At 34.9% G+C, this 19,658-nt stretch overlaps 2 protein-coding genes across 3 annotated transcripts in view; one reads left to right on the plus strand and one right to left on the minus strand.

The window, feature by feature from the left end:
• ptpa (protein phosphatase 2 phosphatase activator) overlaps positions 1-2,187 on the minus strand; it is a 16,113-nt gene extending 13,926 nt beyond the window's left edge. The window contains 2 exon segments of one of the 2 annotated variants that reach the window (NM_001003425.2): positions 197-306; positions 2,104-2,187. In NM_001003425.2, the coding sequence (NP_001003425.2) occupies positions 197-306; positions 2,104-2,128 (135 nt within the window). In that variant the 5' untranslated portion in view covers positions 2,129-2,187. 2 annotated transcript variants of the gene reach the window in all.
• A 2,223-nt stretch (positions 2,188-4,410) lies between these two features.
• Positions 4,411-19,367, plus strand: crata (carnitine O-acetyltransferase a). The gene is given in 14 exon segments (NM_001005587.1): positions 4,411-4,468; positions 6,133-6,411; positions 6,499-6,617; positions 8,760-8,813; positions 8,945-9,110; positions 11,929-12,103; positions 14,403-14,581; positions 14,691-14,791; positions 15,187-15,306; positions 16,684-16,806; positions 16,909-17,044; positions 17,753-17,815; positions 17,920-18,057; positions 18,728-19,367. Coding segments are annotated over 14 exon segments (1,896 nt in total). The 5' UTR covers positions 4,411-4,441; the 3' UTR covers positions 18,944-19,367.
• Positions 19,368-19,658: the final 291 nt, after the last annotated feature.

A 19,658-nucleotide genomic window follows, 5' to 3' on the forward strand; every position in this document is an offset into this window, starting at 1 on the left:
ATCCTTCAGAACTGCCTCTTTAAAACATAATGGTGTGGCTGCTGCAACCAGCTGCAGAAAAGTGTGTCAAACAATAGAGCTTCCTATTATTATCCTTAAACTCCAGGGAAACCAGAGAAAGAGCTTGAAAATGGGCTATTTTCCCATCTCTCAAGGCAGCAGATAAACTAACTTCAGAGTTGGTTGAACAACATACCTGTGATCTTTTCCATTTGCCCATATCAGGCACCATGCTGATCTCCTTCTTTGGCACCATGAAGTTGAAACCGACAGAACTAGGAGGTTTGTCATCCTCATGGGAGGAGCCTGTGAGAAACAAAAATATCAAGAGCACATCCAGTTTTTTTTAGTCAAACCAAAAATATTAATTCTATACATCCTGTATCATAGATGTATAATACTAATATATATATATATATATATATATATATATATATATATATATATATATATATATATATATATATATATATATATAAAAAAGTAGTTAACTTGATAATTTTCATATTAGAATCATAATAATCATAATTTGAATGATCAAAATATTAGGTTACATAGTGCTGGTCAAAATGATAAGAACACTTGCCATATTTAAGAGGTTTCCGTTGTTTTTGTCAAACTGCCCACTGCAATACCCATATTATAAAAGAAATATACAAGTCATCATTATGCTCTATAAACCATAGAAAAGAGCCATCATTAAATATGGGTTTCAATGTATTTTGCAGTTTGAAAAAGTCAAGGTTTTAAATTTGCAAAAACTTTCTGTTAAATAGTTTCTATGGTTTATGACAGCTCTTTTTTTTCGTGTTTTTGTTTTTGCTTTATTTTTTGGACAACAGAAAAAAAAGATATCCAAGGATGTCTTATTCAAGTTGTAAAGACGTCTGTGCTTTTGAAACTAAAGAAGATGAGTCACTGACTCATTTAAATTCTTTAGTAGGACATGTGTACTCTTGCAAAATATTTTAAATGATTCTCAAAACATAATTTGTGTTCAAAACCCCCTAACCCAGACGTTTAAAAATAACTTGTTTTAGAGCAGTGATCACAATACCATGATACCATGAAACTGTGATATTTTCATCCAAGTTTATCATACCGTCAGAATCTTATACCGGCCCATGCCTAGCCATGATAAGGTGATTTAGGTCATTTTCATCACAAGAAGAGAGGGAGAGAGAATTTTGAGTTTATTGACAATTCAGCTTCTTTGGCTATGTCAGATCAAGTTTTTATCACAAAAAAAAAAACAAGATAAGTCTATTTCATTGTCAATGTCACACAATTATGTTCTTTGACAGTTGAAAGGAAAGTGTTCATGAAAGATTCAACACTTCATTACAATTTCTCAGGAAATGTTTTTACCCTATGTCAGAGAGATGTGCTGCTGTAATTGATTTTTTTGTCATTAGGGACAAGAGCTTTTTAGCCTCGATGTTAAAAATAGTACACAGGAAGCGTAAGCATTAGCAACTCGTTTACTAAACTAAAATGTCAATCAATTTACGTTACACATTGGTCGTTTTATGGGTTTTAACTGGTAACTTAATGGCAAAACACCGTGTCACTAGACTGGCATAAATATCAAATTAAATGTCTAGGCTGCAAGTTCTGTAGTGTGACCTAATTGGCAATACAAACAAACTGTTCTCCCATTAATGTTACACTATCAGAGACAAAGGTTATGAATACACAGAAGCTAACAACGTAAATTAGTAAGTTACAGCCTACTTTTTAAAACTGAGAAACCTTGATGCTTTTCTTTATTACCATATGGGTTAACCAAGTATAATACTCGATCAGTAAAGGATTAAATGGGGCTAAAATATATATTACACAACCTTAAAACTAAAATTGATAATAACTGTTCACATTTAAGTCGTAATAACCTAAATATTCGCCATCGAGCAGAAGTGACAGACTCTCATCGATTCATTACATGAGGCGCGGCGAACCATAGTAAAGCGCTTTTCTGCACAAGTAAAGTCCCTTTCGTCCCTTCAAGTGCTGCACATCGACATTTATAATCTCCACATATCACTGCGGTCTCTGCGTTTGAATTAGCTCTGTTTAATTGAAGATTTGATTGATGTGAGTTACCTGACGCCTGTTCTGTCTCCGCCATGTTTACTGTGGTGATGAAAACACAACCCTTCAACTCTCACCCGCAGTTTCGCCTCAAATATATTCCTTGAACTTGATCAGCGAAAGTAAACTGCTGCGAGAAAAAAGTGCCTGTTTCTGAAACCCATATAATTTTATATAATACTTAATTTGTTACTTCGGTTTTAAGTTTAGGAATCGCATTAGATTTTCTAAACTGCGTATTTTTATTTATTTTTGTAAACATTTAAAAATATATATTATCTCTACAAAAACTGTAAAAGGTTATTAATATTTTTCTATTACCATGTATCTCCATGTACATTTATGTGGAAAAAAATAGCTGCTACAACGTTGCATTGTCGATTCCAAATAGATAGGGGAATTTGTAAATATATATAGTGTGTAACATACATACACACACACACACATATATATATATATATATATATATATATATATATATATATATATATATATATATATATATATATATATATATATATATATATATATATATATATATATATATATATTTAGTAGTTTTAATGGAAAATGTACGGTATTCTGGACCTTGGAATGCAGACTTTTACTTACGTTAATTATAGTTTTGAACAGTTTACTGTGAAAATTACTTCAGAGTATCTTCTTTATGTATAGAAATAGATTCTATTTCAGATTATCAGTGAAAACTATCGATCTTTCAGTAGAAAGATGAAGCAAAAGATGAGAAGAGAGGCAGGTAACAGGGTTGCCAGGTTTGCATAACAAAACAATCCTTATTGCTAGTCAAAAGAAGACCAAAGGTAGCCCACTGCACTCAAAATGTTCTATTTCCATCTATGACCCATTATTATGGAGTCAATCTAGGGCCATATATAATTGCAAAATAAAATAAAGTTTTGCAAAGAAAAAATAAAGTATTGAGTAAATGCAAATAAAGTATTAATAAATGCAAATTTCCAAAGCAAAGAAGAAATAAAAATAAATTTTGCAAACAAATGTAAAAAATTACAAAAGGGAAAATTAATTTTCAGAAATAAAAATTAAATTTGCAAACAAAAAAAACTGCAAATAAAAATCAAGCAGTGCACAAAAATTAAAATATTTGCAATTAAAAAGATATATATTTTTTTGTAAAATATTTTTATAGCAATGCCTTTACAAAAACAAACTATACAAGGGAACTTGGGTGTTTATGGCAGGCCCAGACCATAGGCTAAAATATAGGGCCCAGACCTGGGCTGTAAGACCACTTTGGTAGTACACTATGGTGGTACATTGTTTCCAGGTCTGCTGTAAACGCTCAAGTTCCCTTGACTCCGCCACTTGTCAAATCAGGGCCACTAAGTGAAACCACAGTCTATGAGTGAAACGCGCAGAAGCGTGATGTGCAAAGTGAAAACCGCTTTGCAAACTTATGGTTGACTAACAAGCAAATCAAAATGACCATTGCAAATGACTGGACGGGTTTTGTAAAGGCAATGCTATAAAATGTTTTGCAAATATATATAGTTGTTTTTTAGTGTTTTTGCACTGCTTGATTTTTATTTGCAGTTCTTTTTTGTTTGCAAATTTCATTCTTATTTCTTAAAACAATTTTTTTTCTTTGCAGTTCTTTATTTTTGTTAGCAAAATACATTTTTATCTCTCCAATTTTTATTTTTGCTTTGAGACTTTTGAAAGTGTGCATTTATTTATTTTTGCTCAATACTTTATTTTGGGTTTGCAAAACTTTATTTTATTTTGCAAGTATTTATGGTCCTTGATTGACTTGATAAGTGTTAAAAGCAGGTCTTATTAGTTTGTGTATTGTGATTTTTCAGGATCCTTTGATTTAAAAGTATTAGTTTGAAAGTGAAACTGAAATCTTCACCTTCATTTTTAAAATAAATTTTATGCACCTATACAAAATTTATTACACATTAAATACATTTTAGTCACTATATCGCAGGGAACACAGCTGAAAGACTACCATTGACCCTCCTTCATAGATTCTAACATCAAATGCAGTTTTATCATAGATCAAATAAGAATTAAAGTAAAACCATATTTTAGTCAATTAAATATGTACAATACGTAAAACTTACTCGAAAAAGGGAAGAATATCAACCGTTTAAAAGAATGCAAACTTCCGCGTGGATGTGGCAACCCTGGTTGTGGGTGTGTTTGGTTTGTTGTGATAGTCGCGCCCCCAGCGGCGAAAAGGAGCAGTGCAGCAGTGATGGCGCTCAGTGTTTTCCTTCAGCTCTCGTTCACTGGACTCTGACCGCAGTGATCTCTTCTGTCCCTCCTCTGAGGCCTCGATTTGGGGGCGTTTTAGTGAACTTCAGTTATGTTGGGCATTTTAGCCAGGACGATGGTGAGTAAGCAATACACATGATTCTGTTTTTAAAGATAGTCTGTTGTTTTATTCGACATAAACAAGGTTAGCTGACAGCGTGTAAGACGAGATGTTTCAGGGACATTCATGTTAATGGTGAGATAGCGGCAGTGCTAGGGTAGTTAGTAGGAAGTACCAATACATTCTTGACAGTTTCCTAAAATTAAGTACTTACATCGTGTGCACGTGTAAGTGGTTTCTACTTAATCTCTCCAAATGAATCTAACGTTGTGTTGTTGTTAATGTCACGCGCGACAATTTTATGTCATGTTACATTACTGACAAGTGCAGTGCTGACTTGTGTATTTTAGTACATATGTCATTGCATTTACCATGTCGTATTATTAATACATAAAGGACTACATTAAATAGTTTTGTACAAATTAATATGCTAATATAATGATGAATACATAAGTGTCTTCAAAAATAATGACAATAAATATATTACAATGGCAAAGTTTCATATTATTTGTATAAAGCACACCTATTAAAAAGACATAACTTGAAAATCATTTCTTTCTCTAGATTTCTGATTTATAGTTATGAGTTTGAGTAAAATGAAATCCATATTTTACAATTTACTGATGTCATTTCTTTTAAAGAAAAAGGCCTTTTTTCCCCCTTACAGTTTAACAAAAAATGTGCTATGCTTTCAGATATGTTTATATTCAGTTGTTTTGTACACATAACAAATAATTTACATTAGAGCTGCTCAATATATCGTTTCAGCATTAATATCGCAATGTGATCAATTCGCAGTAGTCACATTGCGAGTATACGCAATGTTGAGTCCGGATTATAATTGCATTATAATAATAAAAAATTTTTTTGAGGCCTATGAGGGTTTTAAAAGTATTCAGGCTTATGTAATTGTACAGTTGATAAAATGTTTATAAAATAAAGACTTTGCAGTTTTATTTTACATTTGATTATTCAGTTTACTGTATATCCGAATACAGATCGACTCCTTGGAAAACAATAAACCGCAGTTTAAGTATTATCTTTTTCTTTATTGTATTTATCTATGCTTGTAGATTGTTTTTCACATTTTATTCATATACACTCCCAGATAGAATCATCCCAATCAATCTAAAATGATCAAATCTTTCCAAATATTTATTCAACACATCTAGTTAAATTGTGTATATAAATCGCAATATATACTGCAGAAAAAAAAATATTGCAATGTTAGGATTTTCCAATATAGTGCAGCCCTAATTTACATTCAGACGATTAAAAGTTAAGAAATCAATGTTTTGTGAAATATCCATGATGTTTAAACACAATAAAGTAAAAAAAAAATTTCTGACCAATTGTAGTTTTTTGAGGGTGTGAAAAGCTCTTAATATTAATATTAGTTCATTAATTTTCCTTCAGCTTAGTCTCTTTATTCATCAGGGGTCACCACACCAGAATAAACCTCTTATCCAGCATATGTTTTACACAGCGGATACTCTTCTAGCTGCAACCCAGTATTGGGAAACACCCATACACTCTCACATTCACACTCATACACTACAGCCAATTTAGTTCATTCAAATCAGCTATGGTGCCTGTCTTTGGACTGTGGGGGAAACTGGAACTAAATAATAACATATTTATTTGAAATGCAGTCACTCGTATATTGTCTGTGATATTTTTAGGTAAAGGCTGGCATGGTGAAACCTTCCGGCCTGGTAAAGCCAGTGTCCGTAACACGGGTTACTGGCCGCTACCTGACCCATCAGGAGGGTCTGCCAAAGCTTCCAGTGCCACCTCTCAAACAAACATGTGACCGATATCTGGCTGCCCTGGACCCCATCGTGGACCCAGAGGAGCTAAATCACACCCGAAAGCTGCTGGAGGACTTTCAGAAACCTGGCGGTGTGGGAGAGAGACTTCAGAAGGGCCTGGAGAGTCGGGCAGCGAAGTTGAACAATTGGGTAAAAACCTACTGTTGATTTGTCAGGAGGCCAGACTGTCTGCTTGTAAATGTCTGCTTTTTAAGACTCCTTGTTTCTCTTTGCTAGCTCTCTGACTGGTGGTTACAAACAGCCTATCTTGACTACCGGATGCCTGTTGTTGTCCATTCCAGTCCTGGGGTCGTCCTTCCCCGCATGGAGTTCAGTGACCGCCAAGGCCAGATGAGGTCAGTACAATGTGGGTTTGTCCGCTGTTAGAATGGTCAGATAATCTGAGCACTGGTCAGATGCTGTGTACTTCAAAATGAAATGTGTGCTGCTTTGAGCCCACACATAGATTTTAAAAAAGATTTTGAAAATCTCAACATGCTTGTTTTTGAATAAAAAATACACACTGGAAAATTAGTAAATATATTTCACATGAACGTGATTGAAATCTTGGTCTTTATTTTTGTTAAATGTGTAACTAAAATAAACTTCTCTGACCACATTTCTTGAACTGCTCGATCTTGCAGATTCGCACTCTATAACATCAGAAAGGTCCGACCCTTCCTTTCTGAACATGCAGCTCAACTCCTTGTTCAAGCTCTTGTTCTCTCCAGACTGGATTATTGCAACTCTCTACTAGCCGGGCTTCCAGCTAACTCGATCAAACCTCTTCAGCTGCTCCAGAACGCAGCAGCACGAGTGGTCTTTAATGAACCTAAAAGAGCACATATCACTCCGCTACTCATCCGTTTGCACTGGCTGCCAGTTGCTGCTCGATCACTCCGCTACTCATCCGTTTGCACTGGCTGCCAGTTGCTGCTCGCATCAAATTCAAAGCTCTGATGTTTGCTTACAAAGCGACCTCTGGCTTTGCTTCTTCTTATCTGCTCTCACTTCTGCAGATTTATGTGCCCTCCAGAAACTTGCCTTCAGTCAAGGAACGTCGCCTAGTGGTTCCATACCTAAGAGGGAAGAAATCACTTTCCCGAATGCTCGCATTAAATCTGCCCAGTTGGTGGAATGAACTCCCTCATCCTACATCCCTCTCATCAGAACAGCAGAGTCACTCGCTGTTTTCAAGAAACGACTAAAAACTCAACTATTTAGTCTCCACTTTCCTTCCTAATCTGCAATTGCCTCTCTGGCTATACCACTAACTGTACTCAAAAAAAAAAAAAAAAAAAAAAAAAAAATTTTACTAATGCTCTCCTTCTTAGACTTTACACACCTGAAACTTGCCTAAAGCACTTATTCATTGTTGCTCTTATAGTTTTATAAATTGCTTCCTTGTCCTCATTTGTAAGTCGCTTTGGATAAAAGCGTCTGGTAAATGTAAATGTATAGTTATAATTAAATTAGTAATTATTAATGTAAGATTAAATATAGATAAAATATTTTTTATGTTGAATTATAATTATGGTTTGAATTTCATTTGGTATTTTTTTTCTATGTGTAACTCACCGGTCTTAATGCACCCAATAGTCTGAGCTGGGATTAAAATATCGATTCTTTGTAATGGAGTCAGTTGCTTTAACAAGGAGACTAAAGACCATGGCCACTAGCGTCTATTGCTAGAGCAACTTTTGAATTCAGAGGAGTGAGGTTTACCTGCACAGCACTTTGCTAGCTGGTCTCTGTTACACTCATCCCCCTAAACCTCACTCCCATTCTGGACGAGCCCCCATGTGTAACCCACCGGTCCTACTGCACCCATCCCACTCTGAGCAGGGATCGAACTGGCGATTCTTTGTATGGGAATCAGTTGCTCGAACAAGGAGGCTAAAAACCATAACCTGTAGCATGTGTCAGAGGAGTGAGGTTTACTTGCATAGCCTTTTGCTAGCTGACATCTGTTACATTTGTATAAATATTTAATATACAAAAACTTTAACTTTTACTATTTTTATAAAAATGAAAGCTTACAATTTTTTTGTACAAAAATTACTCCTGAATCAAACCCATGACCTTAGTATTGCCAGCACCATCATGGTGCTACAGGAACAGGAAGTTTCAGACATTGCAAATTTTATTTTAGGCTTATTCAGATGAGTTATAACCACAGACAGTAGTTAACCAAGAGTGACATTAGTTCAGAGTGAGGTGGTTGTTTCCAGTTACCTCTACTGTGACCTTTATACACACTAACCCGCTCTTGCCAACTCAAAGAGAGCAAACCGTTGCTCTCAGTAAAGTGCTGGCCTGAAGCTAATCTCACCACATCTACTAGGATGAAAGCCAAAACTGTCCACAGATCAGCATTAAAGTGTGTAATGTGTATATAATGCATGTAAACGTCAAACAGCAAGTGCTACCGTAATAACATGTAATTAATCAATTGCAGTATGTTGATGTTAATCCTAAAATGACTATGTTCCTTACAGATATGCTGCTAAATTGATTGCAGGGGTTTTAGATTTCAAGAGCATGATTGACAAGTGAGTGACACATACTTTCCGTTCTCTTATTATTTAAAAGTCAATCAGTTGTCTGTATGACTGTTGCGATGTGTGTATAAAGTTCATACAGTGTGTTCCAGTCAGTCATCATGTCATTGCTCTTTGATTAGTGAAACATTGCCGTTGGAGTATCTGGGTGGAAAGCCACTCTGCATGCACCAATACTATCAGGTGCTCTCGTCCTGCCGCATCCCTGGAACAAAGAGGGACACTGTGGTCAACTACGCCATGGACAAAAGACCCTCCACACACATCACTGTGGTGCATAACTTCCAGGTTCGTCCCTAGTATCCTATTCTTCAGTCACACGGTTGTCAAAATTGCACTGTTGTTAGTCATAGTTTTTAACTTTATGCAGAAATAATGTAAAATAATCTTCCCGTACTCAAAAACATTACTACTAAAAAATTTAATTGAATAACATATTATTAATCTTTATTGTAGTTTCATCAGTTTCTTCAATGTTCATGAACATACAAATATGGCATCAGTTACTTCACAAACATTATTAAAAAGGGTTTTAGTTCCCCTCGCTTTATTTCAGTGGTTCCCAAAGTGGGGGTCAGGACCCCTCGGGGGCGTCACGGGACAATCAGAGGGGGTCGCCTGGTGATTTTCAAAAGTCAAATTGATTTTATTAAACTGTTAGAACTACCATATTTTATCTATAACCTACTAAAGAGCAACTTAGTAGTTATTAGTAACATTGTTAGCAGGTTAATAATACACATAAAAAATAACATGCAAATAAAAAGAGACAGCAATAGCGTCAAATGCAGCAGATTGATTTTATGGCACCAGGTTAAGCTTTCTGACAACCAGATGGCCTATGAGCGGTGTTCTCCACAATTAAAGGATGAAAAGACTTGGGCCTATTGGTATTTGTGTGTCGTTGTGTGCAAGGTTTTATATTTATAACCACAGCACAGAATATTGAGTGTCGCTAGTAGTGACTGGCATTTTTATTTTGGGGATCACGGGCTGATAAGTTTGGGAACCTCTGCTCTATTTAACAGTGTCCAGAACAGGAACAAAAGGGATAAAAAATAAAGCATCAAAACAAACATAAATAATAATATCAACATGCTTTGAACATGTTTTGCTTGCTTGATGTTATTTGCATTATATCAGTCACTTTAGAATATAGATCCCGGCATATTTCAGATATAAAAAAACATTGGGTCTCATTTATAAAACTTTGCATAAAAACCTTCCTAAAAGGGAATGTTTTGAATGTATTAATTAATGATCATGGCTCATATGATGATTTAAAGGGCTTTAATTAAATAAATATTTTAGTTAAATAAATTTACTTAAAGCTGCACACATTGTCCCATCAAGTTTTTTTTTAATAGATTACAACTTTTGATTGAGAAGTGGCTTATGTATGTCCCCCTCCCCCCTATTTTTTGTGTACACCATGTTTATAAATGAGACCCAAAACAAAGATAGAAGTAAACAAAATCCTCCCACTGTCCCTTTACCTCTCAAAAGACAACTTACTAGAATTTTCAACCTACAAGGTCTTTGTTATAATTTTAACCCAAAAATATATATAAAAAATAAAATAAAATAAAAATTGCTACGAAATAAACCAAATAAGACTTTCTCCTGAAGAAAAAAATATTATCAAACATACTGTGAAAATGTCCTTGCACTGTTAAACATAATTTGGGAAACATTTAAAAAAGGAAAAAAAAAATCAACGAGCGTTTAATATTTTGCATTTCAACTGTATATGCTGCGTCCCAATTCACATACTTATATTACATGCTAAAAGTGTGTACTTTTGTGTTATAGAAGAGTATGCAAGCTTTGGCAAATACTTTTTCCTCTTTAATAGATTGTTATGTTGCTTGGTTACGTCCCCTGTCAATCATCTCGACACATTATCAACATTTCTTTCATATTTAATTACCTATATTATAGAATAAGCAGGATAATTTGTCCATCACTAGTCTTTTATGCAGAGAAGTCTCCTCAGGTCTTTGGATAATTATGCATTCAGAAGTTAATGTCCTAACAAGTCTTAATAAGCTCTTTATTGTTGTTACTGATGTAATATAACATGGAAAACGCGATTTAAATATTTTCCAGTTGGCAAGGTATTATTTAATAGTCATTCAAACAATGATGGTTGATCTCTATTTGATGGTTGGTCTCATGCATCCTCTGTTTGTTGTTTTTTTTTACAGTTTTTACCCGAGTTTGTAGTAATTTACGTTGGACACATTTACATGGATGGTTCTAAATTTCAAATTTTTACTGTTTCAATTAGTAAACCATATGGGAAACTTTGGCATACTCTTTTTAACATATTATGGTTTAGGACATACTAATTCTATTTTTTAATACTATTTAGGATGAATTGGGATACAGCAACAGTCATAATTAAGGAATCACACTTGCAAACAATGGCCATAAGTAACTAATAAATAGGTAAATAGACACTCACATTTCCCGGTTACTCAGTAGTGTAAGGCGTCACGGTCGGGTAAACTTCGAGCGCAGTGAATAGGAAAGCACAACAAATAATTTTTTATTTGCTGAAATAATAAAAGAAAAACTTCACAATGGTGTTATCAACACTTTCAGAAAAAGGAAAAAAATGTGTGAGACTGATGACGGCAGGCAGAGAAGAGAATATAGTCAAATTTACTCTCAGTCCCATAGACGCTGCATTACAAGTACCTAGCTACAGCGGTAATTTTCTTTTTGTAATTTGACACAAATATGATACAATCAATCATAAATTCATATAAATGTTAATACAACATTTAGTTTAAAAAATCTAATATTAAAAACTTTCAAGTATTTAAAATTATGATGACTGTTTAACGCATTATTTTAGTTTTTCGAAAAGGGTGCATGACATAAGAGAAAAAGAGACCCAGACGTGGTCCAATTCTAACTTTAAAAATGTACAACCTATAAATATTTTTCACCAGTCATTATAATATATTGCATACTTTTTGTAAACATGTTTTTATTAATGTATTTATTTTCCTGCAACCAGGACTTGTTGTTTACCTTATGACTTGCTACTTGATGGTGAACAGTAATACATATAATATCTTGTTCTTTTAACTTGTAGTTCTTTGTGCTGGATGTGTACAACAGTGACGGCACACCACTGACTGTAGACCAGATCTATATACAGCTAGAGAAGATCTGGAACTCCTCCTTACAGACCAACAAAGAGCCAATTGGCATCCTCACCTCCAACCACCGCAACAGCTGGGGCAAAGCTTACAACAACCTCATTAAGGGTGGGCACTCACTCTGCAATTTATTTTTAGGCATGTTAATATGCTAGTAACTAAAGAAATATAGTGCACAGCATATATGAGTAAACCCCTCATAAATCTGTTTTAAATGTATATTTTTAATAGGAAGCTATACAATGTTATATCAGTGCATATACATTAGATTAGTAGTTAGTATTGAAGCCAAATCTGGAGCTAATCTAATAAAAAAACCTTACGATAACTACTAGTTACTACAATAAAACTAGTACACCTAAATTTTTATGCTGCTTTGACACAATCTACATGGTAAAAGTGCTATACAAAGAAAGCTGAATTGAGTTTATATATTGTAGAAAAATATTAAATACAAATTTAAAAAGAGGAAAAATCAAGAGAAGCGGGAAAAAAAATGAAAAAATTAGTTTAATTTTGTTGGTTATAATTTTTTTGTGGCAGCACTAATGCAGTCGATGTATCGGTCCGTTGTGTTCAAGAAAGAGCTGCGCCAAAAAGCGAAGCTCTCGATTTACCGGTCAATCTACATTACTACTTTTATCTATGACCAAACTACTACCCAAAGCTCATGGCCGAAAGGACACGATCTTGGATCTCGGATATAAGCTGCCGAAATAAGTTTCCTTATCTGGGTGGCAGGGCGCATCTGGGAGAAGCTCGAGAGTAGAGCTGCTGCTCCTCCACATCGAGAGAAGTCACCTGAGGTGGCTCGGGCATCTGTTTCTGATGCCTCCTGGACACCTACCTAGGGAGGTGTAGGGAGGCCTCAGGAAAGACCCAGGACAAACTGGATGGACTATGCCTCTCGGCTGGCCTGGAAACGCCTCGGGATCCCCCCCTGGAGGAGCTGGAGGAGGTGTCTAGGGAGAGGGAAGTCTGAGGTTCTCTCCTACAACTGCTGCCCCCCGCGACCCGGCCCCAGAAAAGCAGAAAAAAATTAGATGAGATTTTCTAAATGGGGTGTACTCAATTATGCTGAGCAATGTATGTTATATACAGTTTCAACATTTGGAATCACCATTGTAATTTTTATAAGAAAATTAAAACTTATTAAAACTTTAAATGCCTTAGATGGGGACTAGTTTGTTTAGGTTTGTTAACAGGGTTAATGTTTGTTTCTACACAATGATACTGTATTCTATTCTGGATTTCGCTTCACAATTAATAAAACAGTTAATCACTAATAAAGTTAAAACATTTGTTCAGCAATGATATATTAAAGTGCTTATATTATACTGTTTATGATATTATAAATTATTATTATTATTTTTAAAAGTATCTCAGACTTTCAGTATATTAAAGGAAATAAATTTGTTACAAATTAACTCTAAAATAAAGTAGATTACTGCATTTCTTTTTCAGCAGCAGTTCAGTATTTTTTCTGCAGAAATTTTAAAGAAAAATTCATGTTAAATTGTTATAAGCTATGAACCTAACTAACCTTTATGAGGAGAATCACAACATTACAACCTCTCAGTTGAAACAAAGTAGTAAATAAAGGTGATCATTATTAATGAGGGAAAGACTACAATGTCAATGGCATTGACGCAATCAAACTGAAAATGAATCAAATGTATTAGTTGTATCAATATATATATATGTATATATATATATATATATATATATATATATATATATATATATATATATGTATATATGTATGTATATATGTATGTATATATATATATATATGTATGTATATATGTATATATATGTATGTATATATGTATATATATGTATGTATGTATATATATATATGTATGTATATATATAGATATGTATGTATATATATATATATATATACATATATACATATATATATATATATATATATATATATATATATATATATATATATATATATATATATATATATATATATATATATATATATATATACACACACAAATAATTTGATAATTATAGTGTGAAGGCAGATGCAATACTGCCATTCACAATGCTTAAAGGAGTGGAGATAAAGACAGCGTGCTTTAATTTTTGAGTCTGATTGGTGGAATATTCTGTACAGCATCATGGATAAAATAACAAACTTGTTTGCTTTAAATTTACTACATTGACATAATGCAAACAGATGGATTTAACAAAAGCAAATACAATTGATTAACAGTCTCAACTTTTTTAAAAGGTTTATCAGTGTTAAAAAAAGGACAGCTTGTCACTCTAATAGATTGCAATAATAGCGGATGATGACAATTATCTAATCAGTTTTCGATTTATTCATTTCTGTTTGTCTATTTTTTAAGAAAAGGCCATTACAACTTAAGTTATTTCTTATTACCTTCAGATAAAACCAATAAGGAGTCCGTGAGAGCCATCCAGAAGAGTATTTTCACAGTCTGCCTGGACGCCCCGATGCCGCGTGCTTCTGATGACATGTACCGGACGCGAGCGGGAGTTCAGATGCTGCATGGAGGAGGCAGCCGGTGGAACAGCGGAAATCGCTGGTTCGACAAAACACTTCAGGTTAGACCTATGAGCTATATATCTTCATTAACATAATATTAACAAATCAAATATTAGAGATGAACCACATGAAAGATGATGGGAAAGACTGTTTATGTTGTGTTTGTAGTTTATTATAGGAGAAGACGGGACATGTGGGCTGATCTATGAACACGCTCCTGCTGAGGGCCCTCCTATTGTGTCAATACTTGACCATGTAGTGGAATACATGTAAGACATAAAATGAAGGCATTTTACTATAAATATAACTATATAACAATAACCACATCAGCTGTCACACCAGCAAACTTTATTTATTTAAAGCGCATTTTGCTTCTGTTTCTAATTGCGCCAGCTCTTTAAAGCAGGGTGGATTTTGATTCATCTGTCAGTGTTTTCATCGTTCAACATCTTTAAAAACGATTCTGAAAGGAATTTTTAAATTAAAGCATGGTTTTTATGTGCAATTTTTCATTGGACTCCTGTTTTTAAAATAAATGCTTATTGTTATTGTTATAATTATCTTTTTGATAAGTGATTTACTTTAGTGGAAAAACTGCTTTTCAAGTGGTAGATGGTAACTAGTGAACACTGATAAGCTTTACCCTTCTACTATGTTTGCACAGGAAGAAATCAGAGATGGTTCGCACCCCAATGGTCCCGCTGCGTATGCCTCAGAAGCTTCGTTTCAACATCACACCAGAAATCAAAAAAGACATTGAAGACGCCAAACAAAACATGAACATGTGAGATTTTCATTTACAGTTTGCACTACACACTTTGACTCAATTGTATGTGGGATTTAAAAGCTTCGACTTTTGAGTAGATGCAAAGAATATAGCTATGCAAAGACCATTCAATCACGTTACATTGAATGAGGAAAAGTGTTGCGCTCGGTATGTTCGCCACAGCAAAGAAAGTCCATGAATATTGTGGTCATAATGCCAATTGCGCATTGGATTTTGTACAGGATCACTTTGTTGTTAGCCCTGTTATTTTCAACTAAGGGCCTACTCGCACTATGCTATCCCAACTGTGCCCAGGCCCATTTCAAAGATCGTTTGAGAAGTGTGAGTGCGCTGAATCGGACTCAGGCATGGTTCACTTGGCCGGCCCTGGCCTGGTAGGAAGCACGGTTCACTTGGGCTTTGGCGCGGTTTGCTTTTTAGTGTGAGTGCAAAACGCGCCCTAGCCTGAAACTGAAGACGAGAGGTGACTTTTACGGGACTGTTTGATATAGATTAATTATTCTTACTGTTCAATGAACGCAGACTGTTGTAGATTATTGAATACGCAAACCCCTCACTGCACCACAGCTGCACCTTCAGCAAACCTCCTTATTCCTGCAGCACGAGGACTTCATGATTGTTTATGAGCGTCAAAAGTGGCGGATCTGTTCGGCGAAATGTTTGACTGCGTGTCACTGCATATCAAACGGCTAAACTAATAAAACTAAAGCAATCTCCACTGTGCTGAAGCGAAAACGCTTACTGAGTAGCAGGCCATCGATGACGTAAGTGCGCCCAGGCCCAGATGTAATGTGAGTGCGGGCCATCGGGGGAGACGGGAGGGGGGACAAGTGTGCTTTGGCCTGGGTCAAGGCAACTGTACATAGTGTGAGTACGCCCTAATATGTGCCTGCATGGATTTTGACAGGAGGAATCAATTTAGGAACATAGTAGTCACCAAACTGCATTCTCTGGTTAACATTAAACAACTGTAAATGAGATGGGTGTTAATTTTTAGCTTGAGCAATCTGGAAGAAACATGGCTAAATGTAATCAGTGCTTAAGCAATAGCAATAATGGGACAGGTCACTTCAGATTTTGTTGTTGATTTCAAAAATGTATGTTAATTGTGAGTTCAGTGAGCAGTTTTCGAGATTTCTGCATTGCACCATTCATTTAGAAAGGACTTTGGTCTTGGATGAACTGCCCGGAGGCGAGTTGAGTTGGGGTTCTGTGAATTTTAGCTAAACTTGAACACCTGTAAAGTTTTGAGAAAGTTAGTGATGGTTTCGTAAATGCTTTTAGCCCTCTTTTATTTTAAAAACTGTAAATAAATAATGTGATAGTATCTTGGGAAAATGTAAGAATGATTGTTTCTCTTCTTCTTTTCTACAGCATGGTTCATGACCTGGACCTGAGAGTCAATGTGTTCACCCATTTTGGTAAAAATTTCCCAAAGTCTCAGAAGATGAGCCCTGATGCCTTTATTCAGATGGCTCTTCAGTTGGCGTACTATAGGTAAACCTCACCAGCAGCACCATTATTAATATTTGCTATTTTTGTAATGTAGCTAATTATCAGTTACATATATTTAGTTGATGTGTTCACTGATTGTTTCAGGATTTACAAGCGCTGTTGTCCCACCTATGAAAGCGCTTCACTTCGCATGTTCAGACTGGGCCGAACAGATACGATACGCTCGGCATCCAGCGACTCCGCCAGCTTTGTCAAAGCTATGGACGATCCTGTCAAACATGTGCGCTCTCCTCTTTTACCGATTTGTATTTCCAAATACTTTAGTTGAAAAGTTTCTGGGTCAGTAAGATTAATATATTTTTTCATATTTGTATTCAGTTGACTAAAAGTGAGAGTAAATAATGTTAAAGTGGCGTTCCATTCATCAGTAAATACTGGGAAATCATTCACGAGGGTCATTTCATCATGTTAGCATTATTTCAGCACGATCATGTGACACTGGACTGGAGTAATGACTGCGGAAAATGGACATTTTTTAAAAGATTTATTAAAGAAAACGTGCATTAAATTTACATCAAATTACAAAAATAAATGACTGCATATGCAATGTGTTTCTAATGCAGCGTCTATGGGCATGAGTAAATTTGATGTGTTCTATTCTCTTTTCTCAATATTTTCCTTCTTCTGGAAGTCTTGATACCAGTACTGTACTCTTCTATTCACTGCACTTTAAGCCTCACATGAACATTTTAAAATATATTAAATTAGAATACTTATTGTAAAATCTACTAATATTTAACAATATTACTGTATTGTTTTGTATTTCTGATCAAATAGTTGCAGTTTCTGTGAGGAAAATAGACGCCTTTTAAAAAACATTTTAGCAATCCTCCTGACCCTGTACCTTTGAACAGTAAATTATATCATCTAAAGTGCATTTGTAAAGTGCTCTAAATGGTAACAACCTTCCTTTTTTTTAAATGATCAGAACACAGAGAAAGTGGCTCTGCTGGACAAAGCCGTTAAAGCACACAGATCTTACACAGATATGGTGAGAAAACGCATGCTGGTGATGTTCAGAAGGTAAATGTATGGGTTATTACTGGACCACACTAAATCTTCTCCACATTCTTTATCTTGTGTGTGGATGCGCAGGCCATTCGAGGTCAGGCCATCGACAGACATTTACTGGGACTGAAACTACAGGCTATCGAAGATCTGGCTGCCCTGCCGGAAATATTCATGGATACCTCATATGCTGTGGCACTTCACTATAACCTCTCTACCAGCCAGGTACTGCTAGATAATGTGAAAGCACTGATCTACGGTCAGAATAGTGTAAATAAACCCTGATAAAAAAAAATAAAAAATTGCATAAAAAATTTGTGTTTAAAATTAAGGTTTTACATTATGAGCCGTACACCACAACTGAACATCATTTTTTGTGATGTTATAAGATTATTGTTTATTTAACAATGAATAATTGATGTATTTATTTTTACAATTTTAATAAATGTTTGGTGCTTGTTTAATTTTTAAATATACGTTATAGGTGACTCATTTGCACACAGTTGCCAAGATCTTGTCATGCATGTACAAACCTGCTATCGTGCATTCCACTATTTTATTTGACTATTTTTTTTTTATTTGATTTTACAAATCACATATTTAATTGAACTATTTTCATAACCAGTGTTTATTTACATTTTTTATAAAATTATTGCATTGGGAAAAATCATCATAACTCATGAGAGTAAGGAAAACTAAAACTGAAGTATAGTACACGTATTACATGTATTTCAGGCAATAGTCTTTAGATGTAGTTGATTCAAATCTAATGTAAAACGTTTTTTCTGGATACAAGCTTCAGAGCTTTGATATCAAACATAGCATCACTAGTAATCTTCAGACCATCTCTAAATACATATTTCTAGACTTTTGTTTTTCCTCTTTTCTCTTCCAGGTGCCAGCTAAAACTGACTGTGTGATGTGCTTTGGGCCGGTGGTGCCTGATGGTTATGGCGTATGCTACAATCCCATGGATACCCACATTAACTTTGCAGTATCTGCGTTCAACAGCTGCCAGGACACAAACGCTGTCCGTCTGGCTCAGGGTCTAGAGGACGCTCTGCTGGACATGAGGACCCTGCTGGAGCAGACACCCAGAGCCAAGCTTTAAAGACTGCCACAATCACCAGTTCAGTTTACAAAAACACTTAAGAGGACAGGCATTTTACAAAGAGAGTTTTACAATTCAGCAGTCTGGATCAGAGTCACCTGGACTGCTTTTGTTGACAAGCTTCGACACTAAATGTTTATCTTTTACTTTTTATGTTAATGTACTCCAAGATTAACATATAAAAATTAATTTATAATTTGATTTGTTTTTCATTATTGACAATGTACCCAAAAATATGCATTATGGTGAACCCGTTGTTGAAAATGCTCATGTGAATGTAGATGTAAATTAGATATTAAATGTAATTAAATATATAAAAATGCCATAATGTAAATAGTGACATTTATAACCATTTTCTTTGTACATTGTTGTAAATTTCCACATGCTTTTAATAAATATTAATACTTTAATAATGGGGTCAAAATTCGGCTTGGACCATACCTTCATAGTCATCTGTCATCTGTTGTTTTGTACACACACACACAAATAATATATATAAATATAAATATATATATATATATATATATATATATATATATATATATATATATACATACATACATACATACATACATACACACACACACACACACACACACACACACACACACACACACACACACACACACACACACACACACACACACACACACACACACACACACACACACACACACACACACACACACACACACACCAGATGCAGTAGTACATC

The sequence above is a fragment of the Danio rerio genome, chromosome 5 (assembly GCF_052040795.2).
Source record: "Danio rerio strain M-AB ecotype USA chromosome 5, GRCz13ab, whole genome shotgun sequence".
NCBI classification, from domain to species: domain Eukaryota; kingdom Metazoa; phylum Chordata; class Actinopteri; order Cypriniformes; family Danionidae; genus Danio; species Danio rerio.